The 23,762-nt window shown below is 38.0% G+C and overlaps 1 protein-coding gene across 3 annotated transcripts in view; it reads left to right on the forward strand.

Moving 5' to 3' along the window:
* Window positions 1-23,762, forward strand: part of LOC116705424 (cilia- and flagella-associated protein 46) — a 58,242-nt gene that overhangs the window by 3,672 nt on the left and 30,808 nt on the right. For 2 of the 3 annotated variants that reach the window (XM_032541600.1, XM_032541601.1), the window contains exons 2-30: window positions 15-161; window positions 338-437; window positions 828-926; window positions 1,361-1,551; window positions 2,163-2,388; window positions 2,812-2,929; window positions 4,836-4,965; window positions 5,553-5,677; window positions 5,824-5,948; window positions 6,461-6,573; window positions 8,078-8,290; window positions 9,077-9,278; window positions 12,132-12,275; window positions 14,049-14,159; window positions 15,608-15,789; window positions 16,172-16,303; window positions 16,447-16,612; window positions 17,917-17,989; window positions 18,367-18,502; window positions 18,595-18,778; window positions 19,243-19,396; window positions 20,158-20,381; window positions 20,517-20,633; window positions 20,938-21,099; window positions 21,599-21,747; window positions 22,358-22,456; window positions 22,546-22,606; window positions 23,102-23,254; window positions 23,520-23,720. In XM_032541600.1, the coding sequence (XP_032397491.1) occupies window positions 15-161; window positions 338-437; window positions 828-926; window positions 1,361-1,551; window positions 2,163-2,388; window positions 2,812-2,929; window positions 4,836-4,965; window positions 5,553-5,677; window positions 5,824-5,948; window positions 6,461-6,573; window positions 8,078-8,290; window positions 9,077-9,278; window positions 12,132-12,275; window positions 14,049-14,159; window positions 15,608-15,789; window positions 16,172-16,303; window positions 16,447-16,612; window positions 17,917-17,989; window positions 18,367-18,502; window positions 18,595-18,778; window positions 19,243-19,396; window positions 20,158-20,381; window positions 20,517-20,633; window positions 20,938-21,099; window positions 21,599-21,747; window positions 22,358-22,456; window positions 22,546-22,606; window positions 23,102-23,254; window positions 23,520-23,720 (4,237 nt within the window). The remainder of the gene's footprint in view (window positions 1-14; window positions 162-337; window positions 438-827; window positions 927-1,360; window positions 1,552-2,162; window positions 2,389-2,811; window positions 2,930-4,835; window positions 4,966-5,552; window positions 5,678-5,823; window positions 5,949-6,460; window positions 6,574-8,077; window positions 8,291-9,076; window positions 9,279-12,131; window positions 12,276-14,048; window positions 14,160-15,607; window positions 15,790-16,171; window positions 16,304-16,446; window positions 16,613-17,916; window positions 17,990-18,366; window positions 18,503-18,594; window positions 18,779-19,242; window positions 19,397-20,157; window positions 20,382-20,516; window positions 20,634-20,937; window positions 21,100-21,598; window positions 21,748-22,357; window positions 22,457-22,545; window positions 22,607-23,101; window positions 23,255-23,519; window positions 23,721-23,762) is intronic. The other variant, XM_032541602.1, reaches the window with a different exon arrangement.

Raw genomic sequence — 23,762 nt, forward strand, 5'->3', positions numbered from 1 at the left:
TGTGTTTTGTGTAGCAGTTTGGAAGAAATAAAGGAGGACAAGCTAACAAAAGAGCAGCTTGAGCAGATTTTTCAGCTTCTTATGGATTGTACCAAAGCATCTACTATGCCTGTGAACTCCAGTCCTCTTCAGAGCCCAACACCCATCCAAGCAGCTGACAGGTCTGTGACCCAAAGTGTCCTAAGCAAATCTCCTATCCAACAAGCTTACCTTTGTTACTCCCTGTCCTTTTCCTAAACCTTCCACTACCACATATGAATACCCCAAGGGCATGGCTCAGATTACAGTACTGAAGTGTTGTGGATTGTATAAATTATGTTTTATCTGGGATTTGCAGAGTTGCCTTCCTCCTGGAGTTGGCTCTGCTGGCCTTGCAAGTGAAGCATAAGGAATTAGCTGATGACTGTTTGAAAGAGCTAAAGTCGTCGGGAGAGGCTGTGAGTGTCCGGTATTCTCTTAAAACCTCAGGAAGTAGCTGCATGCTGTACAATGTGTGCATGGTATTTTGACATCCAATTTTAAGTAGGTTCTTGACAAGAGATGATATTGATTAGCTGAGCTCATGCCTAAGAGCTAAAGAGGTTGCTGCATCTTTGATTACTTTCAGCAATGTAGAATTTATTTTATAGAAAGGTGTGTAGGCTTTTCAGAAATTGAAACTCTCATACACACTTTTGTGTGAAATTATGACATAATTAGCATCATTGCATGTGCAAGAACTTTTGGTATAAAATATGACTACTTAGTTGTAAATGTGTCATTCTCTCTTCCATGCATTGCTAAATGCTGACTCTTGAAATCCCATGTTTATGTATTTGTCTTTTTAGAGTATTGGCCAACACATAATTATGGAATGTATCAACTGTGAGAATAACCTCCTGAAGAGAGAGGCGAAGATGAACGACTATTCCAAATCCAGTGTGGAGGTGCTCAATCAGTCTAAATTATGAGCCATGTGTTTCTGCCGCATGTTATGCAGGCAGTGAACCCTTTGGCAGAGTCTTGATTAACTGTTCAATAATAGTTTCTGTAATCTCATTCTTTGTTTAAAAGCAGTAATTCCAGAATTGTCTTTTCTAGAATCTATAATGTAGAAGTTTAATTATCATATAATAAGCCCAATATACTGTGTGTTCAAGAATGTTTCCTCTCTGACAAGAAAAAAAAAATGTTGATGGAAGTAGAACTATGTCATCTCCTTTTGTACATAATATTTTGTTGTGAAAACTGTTACATTTAAAAATTGGCACCACCTATTCAATCCAGTCCAATTCAATCCAAGTATACTTGCCAAATGATGAAAGTGTTTTGCTTTCTTTGCTACAAGAGAGATCTTGAATCTGTATTTGGTATTCCACAGGCCCGGCTGAAGGATATTGGCAAGCTGGATCAGTGGCTGCAGACTGCAGTGAGGGAGAGGGACCCTCAGGCCATGCAGGCAGTTTGTGCTACCCAGTGGAGCCTCTGTCTGCCCCTCTTGCAGCACAACCTCAGGAAACGTATCAAGACACCTCTGCTCAGGGTGGCCCAAGTACTGGAAGACATGCAAAGGTTTCCAGTTTCTCTAAACTCATCGTGATACTTGGTTATGTGTGAATGTCTCAGTGCTTTTCCTTTTTTTATTGTTGTTTGCTGGACATATATTTGGTTGTGCACTGTAGCTTACCTTATCAAAAAGTGGCAGACAAACAGGTTGTGTCCTAATTAATTCTACATGCTCTCTAAAAGGGGCACTATTTTACACTACACACAGTAAACAGCATGGTATCATGTGTGTGTTTATACTATAGCTCAACTTATGCAACTTGTGCATTAGATGCAATAATGAATAGTTTTCATAATGTTCCTTGGTTTTTGAGTTAATGCAGAGTCTGAGTGTATATTAGAGCTTTGAGAAATAAACACCTTTTTTAAAATGCATTAAGAGTTTTACATTTGGATCAACAAAAATGCTATTAGAATTTATTGTAAGAAACAGGAATTAATTTCTTCTCTGTTGTATTTTTACAATTACTGAAAGCCAACCTTTAGGTATTTTTTTTCCAGATTACATAAATTCATTACTATCTCCCTATTTTAAACTATGTTATGAGACCTACATATTTGTATTACTTTTGAATGTAGAAGTTTATGGTGGAAGTGTTTGTTGGCTATTTTCACAGTACGTTGCTGGAGATGCGCTGTCAAGTCCACTCAGAGCTAGCAGTTATTGAAGAGGAGGACGGACGCCTTGAGGCTTCTTTGACTCACCTTCAGAAAGCCATGCTGCTGGATAACGGGACACAACGAGAACGCCTGTCGTCTGCTTTCCGCCTCCTGCAGCTCAGAGGAACCCTCTACCAAACGCCCTCCCGGACCAAGGACAAAGCCGCTATGCTTATGCAGCAGGTTGTCAGCCCATATGTGTCAGACAGTCTAACATTACAAAATGAAACCGTTCTTTAAAACTTAACAAGTCAAGGCTTGAAAGAAAGATTAAAGATTAAAGATACTTTATCTTATAAAAGATACTTGGCTTATCAACAGCAATCATACATAGGTGCACTGAAGGAAAATAGCATCCATTTCCCTAGAACTTTGCTGTAGCATGATTTTTGGGGGTTAAAGTCAAATAATTATAACAATTAACTTACAAGCAGTGTGCAGGTTCATTGAGACAAGAGTATCTGTAATTTGTACGCCATAAGACAAACAGTCAGTGTTATTTTTATGTATGCTGTTAGACTTGAAGTCACAGGGCAGTGTGCCTTCTTAGAGTATTTAAGCAATAGCAACAAGTATTTCTGATCTAAACCTTCCTTCTCTTTCTAGGCCAGGGATATGCTGCCCCAAGACAGGACAAACATTCGTCCCATCCTGGTTGCTGTGGGTCTTCTTTTGGCCCCTGATGATTTCCAGATGGTGCTGGATGCTGACAACACCTCCAAAAGTATATATTCCTCTTCATTGCTTTCAGTTTTCACTAAGACCCAATATCATTTTCTTAAGGCATTTCGTCATTGCAAGATTGTTGGGATAGCTTGAAACACACATCCATATTTATTTTACTTACTTTGGCCTAGAAGAATATACTCGGGAAAGCTCTTATCTAAAATTTCCTCTAAAAGTGCACATTTCTCCTTTATGCAAATACGTTTAAGTGAGAAACTAGAACATATGATAAGTATCTGACTACTCTATGGCATCAGACAAAGTTGGGTCAAGAACTGGTGTTTTACTGCTCATTATACCTGAACTTAACATTTGGTCAAATGTAAACTTACTTTAGGCTTCTAATTTTATGGTGTACATTTTCTCCACCTGCTCTGTTTTAAGCTTCTGTTGAAGCAGCTGCTCGGTCCCACACAGCTCTCCCTCTCTCTGCTTTTCTATTTTAGCTTTCTCTGCACACATTAAAGTGAGTTTGGTACATTGTTTTTTGTCATTTTCTTTAAAAAGTTTAATTTAATGAGTCCTGCTGTGTTAATGATAATAGGCTTACAGATCAGGAGATAAAAAATATTCATTTATTATTCAACAATCATTGCTATTAGGTTATTAGGTTGCACAGATAAATATTTTGGAATCTTGTTAGCTCATTAATGACAATTTCAATGCAGCATGACTATTTTATAATTTCTTTTCTGAGCTCTGTGATCTGAGACAAATCCCACTGTTCTGCGCCGATTTAGCGCTCCTTTACTTGCAGAATGCACCTGCAGTCCTCTGCGCTGATTGTGTAATGGGCTGCTCTCTCAGTAAAGTAGGCACTGATTTATATGCATTATGAATGCAAATTGAATGAACGCCACAGAGCAAAATTGACGTGCACTGTCTTGAATGCAAATTTGTCCGTTGTTCTTCAAGTCTGGACAGAAGGTCTTTTAGTGACAGTGTTAAACTTTGTTGCTAGGTTTTGTCAAATGTCTCAGAGAATCAGTATGTCTTCTAGTGGAGCTTACTGCAAAGCAATATCAACTGTGTGCAGTGGATCATGCAGGAGAGGGGCCTGAACTCCGGGAGTGCCTTTGATCTCAGACTTATTCCAGGCTCCTTGGTCCACAGCATTAAATGAACACTCAGCAGTCTTAATAACGTTGGAAAGAACTCACAAAGGTTCGGTCCGTAGGGGCACCTCTTGTTTTTTAAACCTCAGGCCTCCGCAGATAATGACACTTAACCATTGTGTCTGGAGCTTCAAAGCCAGCACACCAAATATCCCTTGAGATAAGGTTTAATTAATTTTAGCATGTATTGTTGGCACAATTTTGTATTGTTCCACAGATGGTCATCAACAAGAGGTGTGTGCATGAGTGTGTATTTTTAGGGTGAGCACACAGGCACTGGAGCATTTTGCCTATTTAAAACACTTCAGTCAAATTTCCAGACTTCTATTTATGATTCAGTCCATTAAACATAAACCCTTGTTGCTGGAGACTGGTCTGAAAAAAAATCTGGAACATGCTTCTTTGAGTTTAGTTTTCTGTTTTTGGTCCTTCATGTCTAATTGGATTACAGTCAGTCAGTAACATCCTTGTTTGAAAGAGTTGGTAATGTTGGAAATGTGCTGTTTAATCTTGTAGGCCCTTACTTGTATTAGTTTCCTTTTGCGTACGTTGAAATGACCTAACAATCATTTTGTAACTATGTATATTAGTGCACATTTATTCAATGTTCAATGAATTATAGACATTGATTTAGGCCCAAGGGTTTGTGTAATAGAATGACTAAATATTTTGCTGTGCAAACTAAATGGAAAATTGTATTGATTAATTTTTTTTTGGAAAATACAGAAGCTTTTCCAATAACATTTATTAAGATCGACTTATGTATTTAGTCCTCCAACAATTGTTTAGTTCCTGTAGGCAGTCATGGATCTGGACCAGTGGCTCAGCTCTCTGCAAAGGCTCAGCATCACTCTGCATGTGTACAGAAGGTCGATGGACACCTGGCCAGAAAAGGAGATGACACAGACAACACAGAGAGGTGTGTGTGTGTGTGTGTGTTGTGTGTGTGTGTGTTTTGTACATTAACATGTATTATTAGGGATTATACATGTATGTGTATGAATACAAGTGAAAGCTTGTCTTCTTGCCAGTGTAAATTTTTCTTAGTAATTATGTTTTGGTTGTCAGGCTCCCAAGAAACCCAGTTGGAAAGTTGCCTATAAAATCATGCTTTTATGATTTGTTGGATTTATTACTCCTTGCTGTTACTGAACATTATATACTATATGTTTGACCTGCTGGTCCTCTCTACAGTTGAAGTTATTGTGTGACTAGGAGTCTGCAACCTTCTCCTAAATCTCCTTATTCATAGTGCATAGTTGAGTCCCCCCGATACCAATATAATTTCAGTAAAAAGTGTGTGCACTGAATCATCCGAAATTGCAGGCTTATTGGTTAGCAGGGATTTGAGACTTGAAGATTCCCCAAAGGAAAATGTTATTTTTCATAGCCCTGCAAACAAACAACCGTAAATTATATACGGTGTGCTGCTGTGCCCTGGCCTTGACCTCCACCTTTTCAAAAAGGAATCATTTCGAAGTGTTCTTTATGTCTTGGCTGCTCCAGCATGATGTTGTGGGCAACACTGGTGAAGACAGCCAGGAAACTGGAAGTTTGGGATGTGTGCCGAGCTGCTTGCCGATTCTGTTTGCTTTACGATGATGGAAGATGGAAGATTTCCAAGACTGACCGTAAGATAATGAATGATCCTCAGACTGATTCCTCTAATATTAGAATATTGAACAGGGAGTAGTAACCCAAGTTGTATTATTCAAAATACAAGAAGGAAGGGATTTCCTTAATTGAAATAATTCACATCACAGATTTTGTCAATTAGATCCAGAATGTGGATGCAAGGAGGAAGAAAGCTGTGCAGAATGTCTTGATAGTTGCAATGGACGCCAAACCTGTGTGAGGGATTTTCTGCGCCTTTTAGCTGAAATCTGCTTCATCAGTGCTGAGGTGCGTGCTTGCTAACTCGTGTCATAGATTGTTGTGCTTTTCTTATGAGCTTGTCTTATTGTTTAATCATCAATATTAAGTACATACATATAACCTTGACAGCACTTTGAAGAAAATCCCCAGCAACTACATGACCTTGTCAAAACTGACTAGCACTGTAGCCTCTATGCTCACTCCTCCCAGTATCTCTCTCTTTGTTTCATGACATGATGGGTATTCTTTTTTGAGAATTGGTTCATAATTCATTAATTTTAAAGATAAGTAAGTCTCAGTCTGATAATTAAGATAAGTTCTTCTTGTCTTACCTGAGTTGTCCGCCACAAGAGTAAAATGCTCACCATTCGTTTCTTTGTTCTTTGATGTACTACAGTTGATCTTTAACAGCTCTCAACCATCATTTCCATACTGTATTGTGTGGTCTTTTCTTTTCCTTTTTATTATGAAGCGATCAAATAATGTCAACTCTTATATTATTTTGTGCTTGAGAAATTAATGTAGTCTGTCTTATTCAGGCCACCGTCCAAAAGTTGCTAACAGAGGGGGTGCAGCTTAACAGCCCTGTTGTACCTGCAATGGAAAGTGAGCTGTGCCTGTCTGAAGAGGATCCACACTGGGTTGTTTACAGGTAAAAAACTATGCTCACACATGCTAGAATCATGAAACTAGAATACTGTGTCCGTATTTTGTCTTTTGTCTATGCACTCTATGTTTCTGATTTATTATTTACATACCACAAATGTGATTATTTATTAATTTTTAAGTTCACATTTGTAACATTACATTTTTTTGCATTGTACACGATAATATTTATGTTGTGTTTATGACTATTAATAGCTATAGCAGCAATATCAACAGCGATTTAAGAATTATTGTACTTTTTGTTTTCTTTTGTTTTCAATGTCATTTTTAGATAAGTAGATTTGACAAAATCATCAAAAAATTGTTTCACAAAATGTAACTTTGTAAACGTGATACAATATTGTTAGTGTGTTATACATCATTTTATAATCCTTCACTAATGCCAGTATTGTGCAATAATGCACCAAAGGAGTGCCGTTCATTTAACATGCTTATATTTGTGGTCAATAGTGAACTGTTCTGTTTGCAAATTATGAACTGAAACTGAAAAAGATTTGGTTCAGATTTAGCTGTGCGTGAACGGCACAAGGGCGTTCACGCACAGCTAAATCTGAACCAAATCTTAACCAGACGGGGGCGCTATGGGAAACATAATTTAACTGGTGGACAGACTTGAATGTTAGCCACATCGGCAATGGATTCATCTGACCAGTCTCGGAGCGGCTTAAAAAAATGTAGTTCAAAATGATAAGCTATAAACGTGAACTAGTTCTGTGTGAACTGAACTTGAGCTAGCTCTTGTTAACTGGGAGCTTCCAAAACACAGACTATGAACAGCTAGAGTTGATAATGCACATAGCGGCATTAGTCAGTTTTTGTGGTTAAATAAAATGTGTATAAAGGGACAATAACTTGTACTCTAGGGACAGTGGCTCATTTAATGTGGCAGTGAGCACACATTTGCATAATGACAGGCAGTGACAGCTATGAAACAATCTCTTGAACTACAAAGCCATTGACTTAAAGAGGTATTTGTTTCCTTCCTGGTGTGATTATCTTTATTAAAGACCGAGACGTTGTAGATATAAACCATAAAGCTCCAGAATCACACCTAGTCTCAACAGCCTATTTTCTGTACTGAATTGACAACACCTGACCTGTGATTTCACACTAAGCAGAGGAACTAATGAACTAAATTTACCTTCAGCACATTGTTACAGAATGCAGGCTGAGAGCTATAAACAGCTCAAACAATTTGGTGTTGAATGCTTCATTAGATATAACTTACATTATATAGTTAAGTTCCACTCTGCCTTGTGCATCATGCAGTGAACTTGTTAGCAAATGGATTTATGTACGTAAAAATCCTAAGCATTATAATTTTAAACAAGCAACGTTTTAAAAAATCATCAACTTTTTTTAACTTTGGTTTAATTGGTCACTAGAGACAACACTATGGGGCCAGGATGTCTTTCTCTCTCAAACAAAACACACAACTTTCTCTTTTCCTTTCCCACTCTCCACTGTACTTCTCTACCTCTCTCACCCAGAGACTGGATCCAAGCTCTGTCTGCCTACGGCACCTCCAACTTCTTGCGGGCAGCGGAGCTCGGAGTAGAGATCAGAGAGCCGTGGGTGGTGGCTAATGCAGCCATTTACCTGTGGAACTACAGCAGCCACTTGTTGGCAGCTGGGGAGTACCAATGCCTGCTGCCCACCTTCCAGAGTCTGGTGGCAATGCTCCAAAAGATTAAGTTCACTGGGTAGGCTGGGTCTATAAATTAGTATCAGTTTTTGTTACAGTGTATAAACTTTTTAGGAAGAATAGTTTTGGTGTTTGGCTTGGAGTTCTTGCAAAGTTTATTTTGAGCCAAGCTGCTTCACAAACAGTGAATGAAAGACAAATGCAGGCGTTGTGTGTTTTTTATAAACAGGTCTAAATCAGAATATCACGTGTTTGAGAAAAAACTCATAAAATGTCAACATTTAATTTTCATAAAACTGATGACTGATTACTGTACGTTTTTTAAATTACTTAGTGAGTTTTGAAAGTGTTTCATCAGCCCAGCAGTCATTTACTAAACCCTCAGTGGATTACTGTGCCAATATAGTCTCTCAATTGAGTTGAAACTTGAAAATTATTCCATTTTCAGCTGGTAACCAAGAAATACACCTGTCCTCAGAAAATCATTGTAAGCACAGAAGTTGACTAAAAATGTTTTTCTATGGCATTGTAGCTAACTCACAAAAATACCCTAGCTGTGTTCTTATTTTGGCTATAGAAAGAAGCAGTGAATATTCATGAAAACCGACAAAACTGTCCTAGCACATACAAATAATTATGTGAATGTTTCAGTGATTCAGTGATATTCTTATGTAATAATGTGGCCAAGGAGACAAACATTTTGCAGTCCAAAACTGTGGTAGGGATTTTACTTCAAGGATGAACTAAAATATAAAAACAAAGATATTTGGCCTTCAAGCCCAACTTTCAGTCCTTGTTTTTCCAGATAATGTCGGTTTGGAACATTCTTCACTTGTATTTTCAGGAATCGTGCTTTGTTTGTGCTGCTGTGTGATGCTGTGGCCCGAGGGTTGATCCAGCCTCTTTGTAGACCTGACAGCACTGAGCTAGCCCCGCCAGGAGACAAGGACATAAACAAACCTAAGAAGGGGATGGAGAAGGCTGCCGCTGTCAGTGGGGTTCTCTTAGACCCTGTTGCCCTTCAGGATGTCCACAAGGCATCAGAGGTATGTCAGTATGTGCGTATGTGTGTGTGGGGGGGATGTGGGCCGTGTGCGTGCGTGTGTGCGTGTGTGCGTGTGTGTGTGTGTGTGTGTGTGTGTGTGTGGTGTGCGTGTGTGCGTGTGTGTGCGTGTGTGTGTGGTGTGTTGTGTGTGTGTGTGTGTGTGTGTGTGTGTGTTCTTATTATTATATTTAATAAGAACCATAGAAGTATTTGTGACAAATAGCAACTTTCAGTTTTGTTAAGTTGCAATTACATTATTAGAGCATTATTGGTCTCATAAAAGGCCTTTTTAAACAAATCCGCCTGTTATGCTGTAGCAGGGATAAACCACCACCTACACCAATTCATGTCCCTATGTCCCCAACGTGTGCATAAAACCTACCTACTCTAGGTCACCCTATTTTTCCATAGAATTCTCTTTGACTCCATATATTATTATGAAGTCATGATCACAGTTGGATACAAACTTCCTATGTCACAATACATTTGCATTAAAGCTGCTAATATAACTATACATTTGCATCAAAATCCCCGCTCTTTCAATACATTTACTGTATATTAAAACTCAACATTAATTTGAAAAGCACTTCATTAAGTCACCATATTTACATAAAGATAAAACACAAAAACACAGATAATTACTTAGATAGCAGCTGTCTGGTAAGAGTCCATTGGTAATTGCACGGCCACTAATTCTGCCCAAAATTATGTAGAACATAAGAAATAATCAATCCCAAAGAAGGATTGATGAGGTTGAGAGGGTTTTGAATCCTCCAATTAGTATGCAGATCATGAAAACCTTTCTGGGCACTACATGAACATCAGACAGTAAAGTAAAATAAAACATGTTTAGTTGGGAGTTTGTTGATTGGTTGTATTTTGTTGAAGCAAACCCGATTGACCCTTTGTCAAATCCCTCCCAGACTAAATGTGGTGGTTTGATGTAGAGCTGGGCAATAGATTGATATTATTTTGACATTGTAAAATGAGACTAAATGTCATCTTTGATTTTGGATATTGTAGTATTGTAATATGACAATTTTTTTTTTTCCTGGTTTAAAGGTTGCATTACAGTAAAGTGATTGTTCTAGCTGTTCTATTATTTGCCCTTAACCATTTAATCATTATATTCACATTACTGAAGATTATTTATGTTAAATCTAAGTTTAAAAATGTTTTGTCTAAGCATCAGTTGTCAATGCTACAATATCACCACAATATCGATATTGAGGTATTTGGTCAAGAATATCGTGATATCTGATTTTCTCCATATCGCCCAGCCCTACTTTGATGTCTGAAATGTCAGCTTGAGAACAGATCACAATCTCTGGAAAAAAGCTGAATTGAGTGTGACTGAAAGGAGAATGTGTATACTACTCTGCTAGGAGTTTGCCTAATCTTTGCTAGACTGTGTTCAGAAACTCAAATTTGAATCGTTTTCACAGTTATGTATAAAATGGTTTACACGCTGACAGCTCGTTGAATGTTTTAAACTTTCAAATTTCCTTATTCCAACTACATTTCAAACCATCACAGCTTGCTTTCAACCTTCCACATGTTCTCTTGTAATTTAATGAATTATGAAACCAGTTTCAAACATGTTTAAAAGAATAAATAAGAAGCTTTTTTTCACGTTATTTCCAAATGTGGCTAACAAGTAAACTTCTAGTATATCCCTTGGAATGTACTGTATTTCAGCACTTTTGCCTGCCAATTGGAAAGTTGGTGGTTTGATCCCTTGCCCTGCAGTCCCACGTCGAAGTGTCCTTGGGCAAGACACTGAACCCCGAGTTGCCCCCGGTGCTGCGCATCGGAGTGTGAATGTGTTTGACTGTTTATCTGATGAGCAGGTGGCACCTTGTGCGGCAGCCTCGGCCACAGTGTATGAATGTGTGTGAATGGTGAATGTTTCCTGTACTATGTAAAAAGCGCTTTGAGTATTCGTTAAGACTAGAAAGCGCTATATAAAATACAGCACATTTACATTTACACTTTTATTAGAATTAATATTAATATGTCATTATTACTATGTCATAATGGTAATGGGGTTCATCAAACTATACAAGAATGCAAAGAAAAAAAATCACTTTGTATATCTTGATGCTTAGCAATTGAGGCTACATATTGCACTTGTATCTGTATTTAAAAACTAAGAGGCCTTTCTGTCTGACAGATGTTGTTGACATTCCTTTGTTTTTTTCTCATCCATCGACACACATTATTCCATGCATGCACACACATAAATACACAGTCTCATGTAGCTTCCATGACTTAGTGCCTTTATGCCATTGAAGTCTGATGCCTCTGTTCTTTTACTGTGCTGCAGTTGCCAATTAAACCATTTCCTGTCCCCTTTTCTATTCAAAGGATCTACCCTGAACATCAGCTCTAACTCCAGATGAAAGGCACTTTATCAGTGAATTATTAACTAAATTTCATTGTGTCTGTTTCCCGTTTGAAGGAAAGATAAAAAAGTATAATTCCAGTACATTTTTTTATTAATAGTCTTCAGTACAACAGAGTCAGATACAGTGTCTGACTTGAACAAAGTTTTACTGATTTCTGAGTCTTTCGTTTGTTTTGTGTCCCTGCAGCTGATAGGCTGGCAGAGGGCCTTGGGCTAGAGCAAAATCAGGGTGCACAGAGTCTTACGGATGTGTATCATCATGTATAGAATTTGATAGCTTATTTGATCTTCGTTAATATTTATATTATGATTTAGGATTATGCCTAATCTTGACTGCGTTAATGTCATGTTCTACTTATTGAGCTTCTCAGACTGCTAATACCGTCCAAGTACTCTATCAAGTTAATAGAATGCAAGTTCATTGTTGATTTCTACACTTCCTCCTAGCTGTGTGACTACGCCCTTTGCATATCCAACATCCCAGGGGAGACCGTTCCCATCGCAGCAAGGAAGCAGGTAGTGGCCACATGGGTGCAGATCAAGAGGCTCTTGCAACAGCAGATTGGCTCAAAGATGGACAATAAGGATGAGGTACCATTCTCTGTGTTGTTGTTTTAGATTGCTAATCCATTTTTAGGGCATAGTCAACACTGCAAAGCACTGTTCATAACATTTTAGTCCAGTATTAGGTTGCACTAGTTATTAATAAATTAATTACTATGTTTAAATAAAAAGTCCTTCCCAAGCTCCTTCCCATAGTAACTACTAGCTAGTGATTTACTAAATCAGGTTGCACCATTGGAACGTAAGAAATGTCTTAGCTATCAAAGATTTTAGTAAGGTGTAAATCATCGATTATTTTGTGAAATGTAATTTAAAATCTATAAGATTGATATCAGGAAATCCTTTGTCAATGTTCAGCTTTGATATGTCAACTTCATTCCATTATTACCTCTTTTACCCTTCACTCATATATTAGCAAGCTGTTTGTCCATTGGTTCATTTTAACCACACAATAGTTAAATCACTAAATAGGAACTATTTAGTATCTTTAATCTTTACGTAAAAAGCAACCGGTCATAATCCATTGATGTGTAAAACTCCAATTAATAAACGCTTACTGTATGTTAGAGTTAGGCTAAGTTTGAACTGAAAAATAATGGGTGCAACCGATTAGATTAGATTACTGTCAATTAACAAATATGACAGGTGTGTCAGTAGTGTTTGTTATCGAGCATGTAATTTACTTTCAATTTATGCCCTGGTAGTTGCTAGAGTTACTAGATAGGGACACTATTATTAGAAGGTTTAACTTGTTTATAATATTTATAGAGATGTTGGCAAATTATTTGCACAGGGTTCCTTTTTTTGATACTCATTCACACATTTAAAGCCATGTTGTGATTTAGGCAGCTGCTGAGTAAAATATAAACTGGTCTTACCAATTATAGCGGTCCCTGGCCCTGCCTTTCGCTGCTCAGTTGTACTGTGTCTGGTTTGCATGTTGATACTTTTAGCTGCACATATGCCTCTGAATGGTTTGTTGTCAGCTGACTGTGAGATAGATTAAGTAGGGGCTGGTATCCTCTATGTATACTTTGTCTAAGATTAAAAAGTCTGCTTAATTTATTGCACTACAACATATGTGATGTGTAAAGGAGGTTGAATACCTGCTGAGACAACTGTATAGCGGATTTTCACAACATTATCATGTTACATTCAGAATGTATTCTGTATTATGGTCTCAGGTCACAGTTATTTTATAATGTGTTGATAATATTGTAGACTGATGATGCCTGACATTTTTATTAATCTTTTCAATTGGGTAGGTTTTAGCTTCCGCTGTATCCACATTACATTATAGTATCCACTGGTCTGTAATCACCTTCAGCTGTCTTATTTCCTGATTGTACATATTTTCAGTGGGACAGAAATGTGGGCGTTTTTACAATTTGTCAGAAACAGTCACAAGAATCCCACAACCATTTGTCAGCCCAGAATTTCCTGCCCTACATTAGTCCCTTCAGCCTGATGTGCTTTGAAACCCAGCTAAATGGGGTTTACTTCTTGCAAATTAAGACATCCAGTGTTAATACAGTATAAATGGGGTTGTCTCCAATCTCAATAAATCATTCATCAACTTTCACACAATAGCAAGTCATACATTATCAATGAGGTTATCTTTGTGGTATTTGGGACACACACTATATCATACAGAATGATAATTATACTGCAGGGCCATGTATAATTTATAAACAAATAGTAATACATCTATATATCTTTTGAAAAACTAAAATGAAGGTCTTGGTGCATGTTCAGCAGTGGACTGCATTGCTCAGTATGCATTGTTCTCCCCATTTGCAGAGTGAGAATGACGAAGTGTCAGTGATGACGCGTGTGCTGGTTGGAGTGGAAATGCTCCAGTGCAATAGGGACCCGAGGCATATGGAGTTCTCTGTTCCCAGTCTCTCAACAGTATGTACTTCTTTGGTCATGTCTTACAATAACTGTTTCCCAGATGGCAACAACAGATGCCAAGATGGTGCATTAGTCCTCAGACCCTCTCTGCATCTCATCATGTGTCTTCAAAATCCTCTAGCTGCCTTTATCATCATGCTTTGGTTGGATCAAGAATGTCCTTGACATGAGATGTGCTGTGCAAATTTGTGGAGCATCACACTGAAGGCCCTTTGTTCTTTTTCTACACCTATATTGTCCATCCATCCTTTCTTGACTTTCCTCCTTCTTGTTCTTCACATAATCTGTGCATCCTGTCCTCTTTTGAATCCTTTGCACTTGTACCATTTTTCCCATTAATCTTCCCATCATTCTCTACCTCCCCTTTTCCTCATCCTTTTTCCCTTGTTTTTTATTTTTATTTTCCACTTCTCCTTAATCCTTCTTACATCTCATCTTTCATTTTCTGTGTACCCTTATTCCCCATTGTCATTCCTTTGCTACCTTTCTCTCCATCCCTGATGACCTCCTACATTTGCTTTACACCTTTATTCTTTGCTATTTCTTTTTCCCACTCTTGTCTTTAATTTTTTAAATTACCCCTCTGCTTACTGCCCCCTGTCTTTTTCTTTGGCAATCCTTTCTTTATCCTCTTTCTTTTTGACTTCCATGACTGTTTTTGCCTTTCTTTTGCCTTTCACTCACTCCTTCCAATTTCTCCATTCCCTGCTTGCCTTAATTGCCCCTCCCACACACACACACACACACACACACACACACACACACACACACACACACGTTTCCCTCCACTGTTTTCATTTTCTTCCTACTTGCCTCCCCTACCCTTTCTCTTCTTGTCTTTTCTCTCACTCATTCCTCCTCATTCCTCCTCATTTTCACTTACATTTCATTTGCACTGCTGACTGTTTATTTATTTACAGTACCAATTGTTTACATTTACATCCGCACTACCGTACTTTAACTGTAATATGCAATTACTTTCCACCGCACTTTAATTCGGATAGTTTCTGCCCAAACTTTACCTTATTTCATTAGTATATTATGCTGTTTGCACATATCTGTAAAAAATTTGCAATTATAGTAATATCCACCAAATTCCTAGCTGTAAATCTTGCTCACAATACCTGTTATCTATATTTTGTATTCATAGGACAAACCCATCTGTAAAACTCTGTTTATAATAGTATTCTTTTCTATATTTATTCATTACATATCCATGTCTTGCACTTACGGAACCATTGTATATCCTGCACTTACTGCTATTGCACTTCTGGTTAGACCCAAACTGCATTTCGTTGCCTTGTACCTGTACATGTGTAATGACAATAAAGTTGAATCTAATCTAATCTAATCTCTTCTTTTCCCACACCCCGCCTCTCCTTCTCTCCTTTTCCTTCACCACTTACATTTTCCTCCCCTCCCTTCTTCTCTTTCCTCACCTAAAGCTGGTGAGCATGGCATCTGAATGCAGCTGGACTGACGCTGTGGTGAAGTTGCATGTGTTGTGCCAGCTGGCTGCCTTCTGCCACAATGCCAAGAACCACAGCTTGGTGTTGTGCTGCACCAAGAACGCTCTGCAACTGGAAGAAGCAGCAGCAAAAAGCCTCAACACCATGCCCTGTGTTTTGTAAGTGTAGTTGGCTGATAAGTTTGAAAATTATTTCAACAATGAGAGAATTTTAGAAATGCTTGTGTAGCTCTGTCTTTCTAATTCTTAAAAATGGGCAAGAGACAATGCGCTTGATATGAATATATGCACTTTGTTATGGAAAGCACTAAAAGTAGGTGTTAGAAGTGGTTGAGACTTTTACTCTCTGAGCTGCAGGTGACATCTTGTGCATATTCAAGAGTATTGCAGTTTATATAAATGAGAAATCATTGAACATGAAGTCCCAAAGTTTGAATTTCATAAATATGCAAAGTGTCAATTTTCTAGGTAATGCCAGTTTAACATTTTGAGTGAGTGAGTCACTTTGAATAACAGCTAATACATGTCTTTATATCCTTAGGTATGGCCTGACTGCGGTGAATGAGATGCTGAGTATTGCCTGTTGTTTGAGGGGTTTAAGTTTAGTCCATGAGTCCAATGGAGATCTACACACTTACAGAGAGGCTTTGAGGGTGCTTCTGTCCAGTGTCAGGTGCTGTTTGCAGTCACTTTATGTATTGACTAATGCCTTGGGCAGCTAAAAATTAGTTTTGAAAGATCTTCCCCTAATCGTCTAACCCTCCGTTTTATATTATTTACCTTTTATATGTGCTTGCTATCTTTTCATGTCTATAGCTATGCAGAGAAGGCTGAGAATCCAGCAATGTGTGTCACTGCTGCCAGGCATTACTGGAACACATGTTTACCCCTGACACAGACTCCTGAGGATAGATGGCAACTCCAAGAGTCCCTGGAGAAGATTCTGTTTGCTCTGGTTCACACTAACACAAAACATGCAAATGTATGGAGCCTTCTTTAGCCATATTAACACATTCACTTTAAGTCATTTTATCATTTATTTTAGTGTCATGTATAGGCAGGAGCCAGAGTTGATTTTTTTTTTTTTTTTTATATATATATTATACTCTAAGTTTTATTGTGAACAAAAGCAAAACTAAATCATTTTGATGATGTTTGGACCCTCCCAGGTCTTTATCAGTCAAATGGTCAACATGACGATTGACAATGTACTGTACACAGTGGATAACTTACATGGTGTAGTCATAGCCAAGTTGACAAGAAATATACAGCCACACACAAAATTGAAATAGTTTTACAACAGTGTTATGAATTGCAAAATGTAAATACAATATTTCAATATTTTTATAAATATTTGAGATATTTAAAAAGAAGTGTACAGCATTTTCTAGGCATTTTCTCTATTGTCCTCCATTTCTCCTTCACTGAATCTGTTATTCAACAACTGGCTTAAATATAGGACAGCACATAACTACCTTTTTGCATTTTTTTATGTTTATCATCTAAGTCTCATTAGTGGAGCAACTTCACTCCTAAGCAGGAGCAATGCAGCTGCACATCAGCAAGAGAAACCATAGAGACACAAAGTCCAACCCTCTGTTTTTAGATATGTTTAGCCCCTATCAATCACCAGCATCAGACAAGTCTTTCCCAACACTTTCAATTTTTAGTCTTGCCAACTGCTGACAGGACAAAAGTTCCGCTATAAAAGTACGAGCAACAAAATGAATAGCAAGTGAGCAAAACAAGAATTGAATGACAGCCAAACTGGCATTTCATGTTCGGCTATATTTAACAACTGTAGTGTAGTTGCTATTAAACTGAGTAAAATATGCTGCAAAGTTCTTAAACTTGCTCAGTCATATTTAATTGATGATAGAATTGATGAAAAAAATGATGAGGGTGCTACAGGGGAGAAGTGGGAGAAAAAATATCCTGCCTGCGGACAGCAATCTAGCCAGGGGGATAAACACTCGTCAAATGCAAAATAAGTTAACATCCATAATTAATTGAGAATGATGTTCATCTGTGGTGTTTTTTCCAACTTATCACAGTTCAGCAATGCTGCGAATCCCAATAAACATAGCAAGAGCTAACCCATACAGCTGTGATTTTTTTTTTTTCTGCATGGGATGCCCAAGTTGAACCCAGTGATATACTGTACAGGTCAAGGCCAGATAGCAATTTTGGTTACAGTATACTGTATGCTTTAAGTACAACTAACTATCCAACACTCTTTCATAACCCTTGTAGCCACTTAAATATTTATCCTTTCCATTTTTTCAGAAAAGGGGCAGAGTGAAAGACTTGCTGACCTCGACAGCACTGCCTCTCGGGAGTTCTAAACGTGAAGCAACAGGTGAGTGGTAAAAGGACACTAACATGTTTCAACTGAGATTTCTTTTTGCATTTTTATATATTAGTATATGCTAACTTTTTCCATTTGAAAAAAAAACATGAATTTGGATTAGTCTGCATTTAACACCAACTTAAGTTGAGTTAAATGGGACTGAACAGCAATCCAAAGTAGACTGTTGGAATTAATTATGGATAAAACAAAAACATGTATTTATTCCACAACAAACAATTAAGCTTGGGTGCCTGTGACATTTGCATTTGGACAGGCTATTTGGACAGCTGAATTTCTTAGATCTACATTGATAGTTACATTATTACGACGCGTCTACATTAGATTACTGATTAATTATCTAAATATGCATTTCTGTGTATCCATAGATGAAGAGGACCTAATCCTGAAAGCAGCCATTTACAGCTTGTTGCTCCACAACCACATTGATAAATCAGCCTGGAAAAGTGCTTTGCAGCTGCTGGACCAAGCAATTAGAGACATGCCTATCACCAAACACCGACTGTGAGTTAAAAAAAAATATACATGTTGGGCAAGAGGGGCTGGCAACGTAGATAGAGTGAAAGAAATCATATTGTCTGTCTGTGTTTTACCAGACCTCTGCTGAAACACCGAATTCTGGTAAAAGCACGACTGGGAGAAAATGTACTGACAGACATGCAGATGTTACAAGACGAAGGAGAGCAGTGCTGTTCATTTATGTGGCACCAGGTGGCACTGTGTGCTGGCAGTCTAACCCAACAGCTCACCTGCTACCAGAAATCCATCACCTCTTTGTTGGTAATACCTATGTTCCATTCTTACATCCTTACCCAAACCTGCTACATCAGCAGATTCATGCAGATAGATTAAGTTGGAATCTGTCATTTTAGAAAGTTGTAGTCGTGAAGTTCATAATTTGATCTGCTGTGTAGCCTGACAATGAGCAAACGCAATATTTCTAGCAAGGTCTCCAGCACCATCATGTGCAGCCACTGTGTCATTGCAACTATGTTTCCACGTGCACATTGCGATGACTAGGAATACCAGAGGAGAGCCTCCCTGTTGGGAATAGGTTACGTTTAGTGTAAGAGTGAGGCTTAGGATAAAATGAATGTGTTATATCATCAATAGGTGTCAATTCCAAAACATCCAAAAGCTCCAGGCCATAAAAACGACTATTTTCTGTCAACTATCAAACATTTGCAAAATGAAAAAAAAAATAGATGTTTTGATTGACTTTTTGTGATGCCATTTGTGAAAAGAATGTAGAGACTCAGTGGCAGAAGGTCAACCTTCTACTAGAGTTTGGAGAGTGGCTGTACTGTCACAACTTCCCCAAAGACAATGCCCAACACCAGGTCCAGTGGGCCATAGATATCCTTCTACACTTGGAAACTGAACATGCAGAAGGAGCAGGTACAAATCATTTTGTTCACTGTAACATGACAAAACTTTGTGAACGGCTTGGGAATTTTGTTAATTATGCTTAAATCTAGAAGAAAAGTTAATATATTTAGAGAATTCTCGTTAACGTACACACATATTTGGGCATGAAACGCATAAATCTCAGGGGTCTTATGCCACATGGATTCAGTTGTGGCTGTGTACTTTTATTTTAGAAAATCCCTGAAGTGTTACAACAAGGGGAATGTATGGTTGTAAAGATTTTTTTGTAAAACACAAACTTGCATTGTTTCACAAATTATGCAACTTCAACTTGATTTGTTTGTTTTAACAAATCTGTCTTGAACCAGAAGAGAGCCGTGCCACAGCTTTTTCATTGTTGCATCAGCAATGGAATTCAGTTTTTACTTTCATTTCAACTGTTTACCCTATGTAAACATTAAACCAAGCAAAAGTTGTTTAGAGGAAAAGGAACTGACCAGACAAAGACACTGAATTCTTAACATCCCTTGTGGGTACCGCTGAGAATTGCATAGCACTATTTAAAAGCCTGCTGCAAGAAGTCTTTTTAGTCTCCTGCTACTATGAGCATCGTGAACTATTCCCAGAGAGACAAAATGAACACTAATTACATAGATATGTGCCTCTATAGTATTACTTTTTTCTATAATTCCTGAAAGTAATCGTAAGGTTGCTGTTCAAATATGCTTACAGATTATTGTACATATCTATCCTGTTTGTCACAGTAAATGTTATATGTTATCTTTCTCCAGAGGATAAGTCGAAAAAAATGGATTTAAGCTCTGTGAAATGTGAGTCCCTGGTGGGAGTCCAGGGCTTGTTATTCACACAAAGTTTGTCAAATCTGAAGGAGGTGCGGCACCTTGACAGCTTAGTACGAGCACACACTCTGCTCGCTGTCATGGCAGACAAGACCTCACCTGAGCACCAGCTTAACCTGCTCAGAGCCTACAGTTTTGTGCTTCAAATATGGCAGGTACTGTGTCCTTACAACTTCACAACATTGTCCTAAACTCACACAACTCTGACAATGTGGATGAGGCTTTTCTTTACATGCAAATTATGTTTAGGTTGAGTATGGGACATCAATGTGCGCTGTTTGTCACTCTAGGTGTCCATGGCAGTGGCTTGTGAGATTTCCAATGAGATGGCAAAGAGCCAGCCACCCCAGCCTCCTCCCTCTGGTGGATCCAAAAAAGACAAAGACAAAGGCAAAAAAATAAAAGAGGTAAGTCTTTGAATGTGTAACATACAGTACTAAGTATTTACTTTTGAAAAACAATGCAGTTACTTGTTTGTCAGTAACTGTCAGCTATTTTTCACCCTGTCAGTTTTTTTATTATTGAAAATGAGCTTGGACATTTTCACAAAATACCTGACACTACACAATATGAAAATGATTAAAATATTATTTTTATAAATGATCATACATAAAATATTCTTTACAGATTTAATTTAATTGTGGTTAATTTTAAATGCTGACTGCTTTTTAGTAATACAGTATAATTTCTGTGTCTAATCTGTTTGACCAGCCTCCCCCGTCAGAAGAGAGACCTAAACCTGTTTCCTTGGATCCGACAATTCCTTCCAGCCCAAAGGACTGGGCTCGCTACGTCTGTCCTGACCTGGCCAGGCAGATCTTCAGAAGCAACATTAACCTCCACTGTATCAATCCACAGAGCATACCAAAGCAGGCAAGACTCCATATCTTTCCTCACCATTTCTCTAAGTGTCGTAACCATCTACCGTCGATGGTATTGCAACTGATTTCAGTCTTGTTTTTAACAAAGCAGCAATGTATTTGGCAGTTATAGATGATCAGTGGCTCAGCTGTCTAAAGCATCAACTTGTTATCAATGTCACTCTGAGAAGTCTAGTCATTCATCTTTCAAGAGGATGTACATTTATTGATCTGTGTGGCTCAAATTAAGATGTAAGGTTGAAAGCTGAGTATTCCAAATTCAATGTGTTGTAACGAACTCATTAGTGAATCTCCAACCAGACAGGGATAAAGGAATGAGAGAGATTGATATGATAGAATTTAATTAATTAGGAAATAGCGCCAACAGGTGAAACCATGGGCCATTTACTATTAATATAATACACTGGATATTGTATAATTGTGTTACAATTTTGTGGGAATCGCTGTAAAAATATTTTAATTTTTTTAATTTATTTGTTTTTTTGCTATAGACTCAAAGCCTGTTTTATCTCAACCTTCTGGATAAAGAGCTCCACTCACTCTCACTCGACCACCTGACCCTACCGATAATGCATCTAGCTGAGACCATTGCTAATGACCTTTTGGATAGGAGGAGCCTCTCCGACCTCTACCGACTTAGGTAAGAACCCTGAAAAACGAAACTTCAAATTAAAATTAAACTCCATAGATTGTACATGTTAAAGTCTTGAAGATAAATGTTGTATGAAGCATTTTGTGGCCCCCAATGGACAAAATCTGGTGAATTGTGATTTCATTCTGCAGCTCGCTCCTCATCTTTGCTTGAGGCTAGTGGCTCCCGGCTTTTTTAGCTCTATATGATACCTAATCTCCAACCGAACTGTCAGCAGTCCAGTTGCATTGTGGGTTATCTAGATGCCAGGTTTTGACAAATACATGGAATGTAAAAGACATCTCTGGTTCTGCTGCATCAATTTTGATCTATTCATCTTTTTTCTTCACTGTACATCACAAGTCTGAAAGTTACTACTACTAAACTACTACTACTACTCGACAACTACTCTTTTATATTTCACAGGAATCTCAACAGATAGATTTGTTTTTTTTTAGAGTACATACTGTTTCCATCATACTTAGTTTAAATTGTGTGCCACTGCAAGATAATGATTTGATTAAAGTCAGCTGTTATATGACAGTCAAGTCCCATGAAAGCAGAGAAAACTGTGCAAGTGAGGAGTTACATTTTATGTAGTGACTTTTGTTTTTGATAGAATTCTAAGGACTTGTTGTCAGCTGGGTTTGGAGACACATTCACCATATCAGGAGAAGCTCCTGAATCTGAGTAGAATCCAAGAACAAGAGCGGATGGGGTATGTCAGCTTAGCTATAGCAAAAATATTACAGTTTTGTACATTTTGCTTTAATGACTGATCTTACGATATTACGTTTATGATTCCAGGTGCCGAAAAGCGATTGCTGTTTTACATGAGAGGAGAGGCTTTCTCAAAGCTTACAATCAGGTCAGCCTGCTTCTCATAAAATAAATATACGTTTAAAATTTGGCATCAAATGCTCCACAGTGTTTAAAATTAACAACTTTTAAAGATTGGCAAGCACTCACAGGTGACTTGTAATGGTGCAGCGAATGTATTATGAGCTGTAATTAGTACTTTTATAATGTAAACACAGAGTAAAGGCATATTAATACATGAGGGTCACAACAGACTAATCACTGGAGTTTTTAAGTCAGTTATGTAAGATGATTTTTTCATTTAAAATTATTAATAGTTATGACTTGTCTTTCTCACATAAGGGGGCACATAAGGAAGGTTTTTTTTATCTTGAGTTACACCCATTTTTTGTGTGTGTGTGTGTGTGTGTGTACAGTGTCTTGCATTGCATGTATTAAACCTGTTAACAAGTTTGCAGTTTTAAAAATCATAATCCATTTACCATTTAAGTCACCATTTAGAGAAAGAGTGACTTGTCATATATCTATCTTGGTGATTTTTCAGAAAGGTAAGGTGGATGAAAAGGCTGCGTCTGGGCAGCAAAGTATGGATGTGTGTGCTCAGGACATCTGGCTGGACAAAGCTGAGGTTTGCCTCAGCATGGGGCTCTTCCAACCAGCCAGGCAGCTCCTGGCAGAGGCCCACTTTGTGGCTATGGTGAGTTTTTACACAGGAAGACCACAGTATCAGAATCCAACCTATCAGTCTTGCTCACATTAAATTTATTAAAAAACAACAACATTGTTTTACTATATTTCACATACCAGACTGATCCAATTTATACATCTGCAATGTTGACAAAAGCACTGATAGTCTTACTATTGGACGTTAAGTTATGCCCACTAAAATAATATTATAATCGTTCTGTTAATTTACTGCTTCAATATAACTCTTTTTTTTTTTTTAATTTGTCTCTGTTCAGGAGCTTGGAGACCAGAAAGCAATGGCTAGAAGCTTGCTCAGTCTGGCCATTCTGGCTTGTGAAGAGGAGGACAATGCCCAGGCTTTGAACCTGCTGGATAAAGCCCAAGCCCTCGGTGGGGATGAGGAGTTCTGGTACCAGCTCACCCTCACCAAGGTCAGAGCTGTAGTGGGCAAGAGAGACGAGGACGCACACACCAAGGTATACAGTAGAATCACTACCTTCCAACAGCCCTCCACAATA

Source organism: Etheostoma spectabile, chromosome 17 (genome assembly GCF_008692095.1).
Source record: "Etheostoma spectabile isolate EspeVRDwgs_2016 chromosome 17, UIUC_Espe_1.0, whole genome shotgun sequence".
NCBI lineage: Eukaryota > Metazoa > Chordata > Actinopteri > Perciformes > Percidae > Etheostoma > Etheostoma spectabile.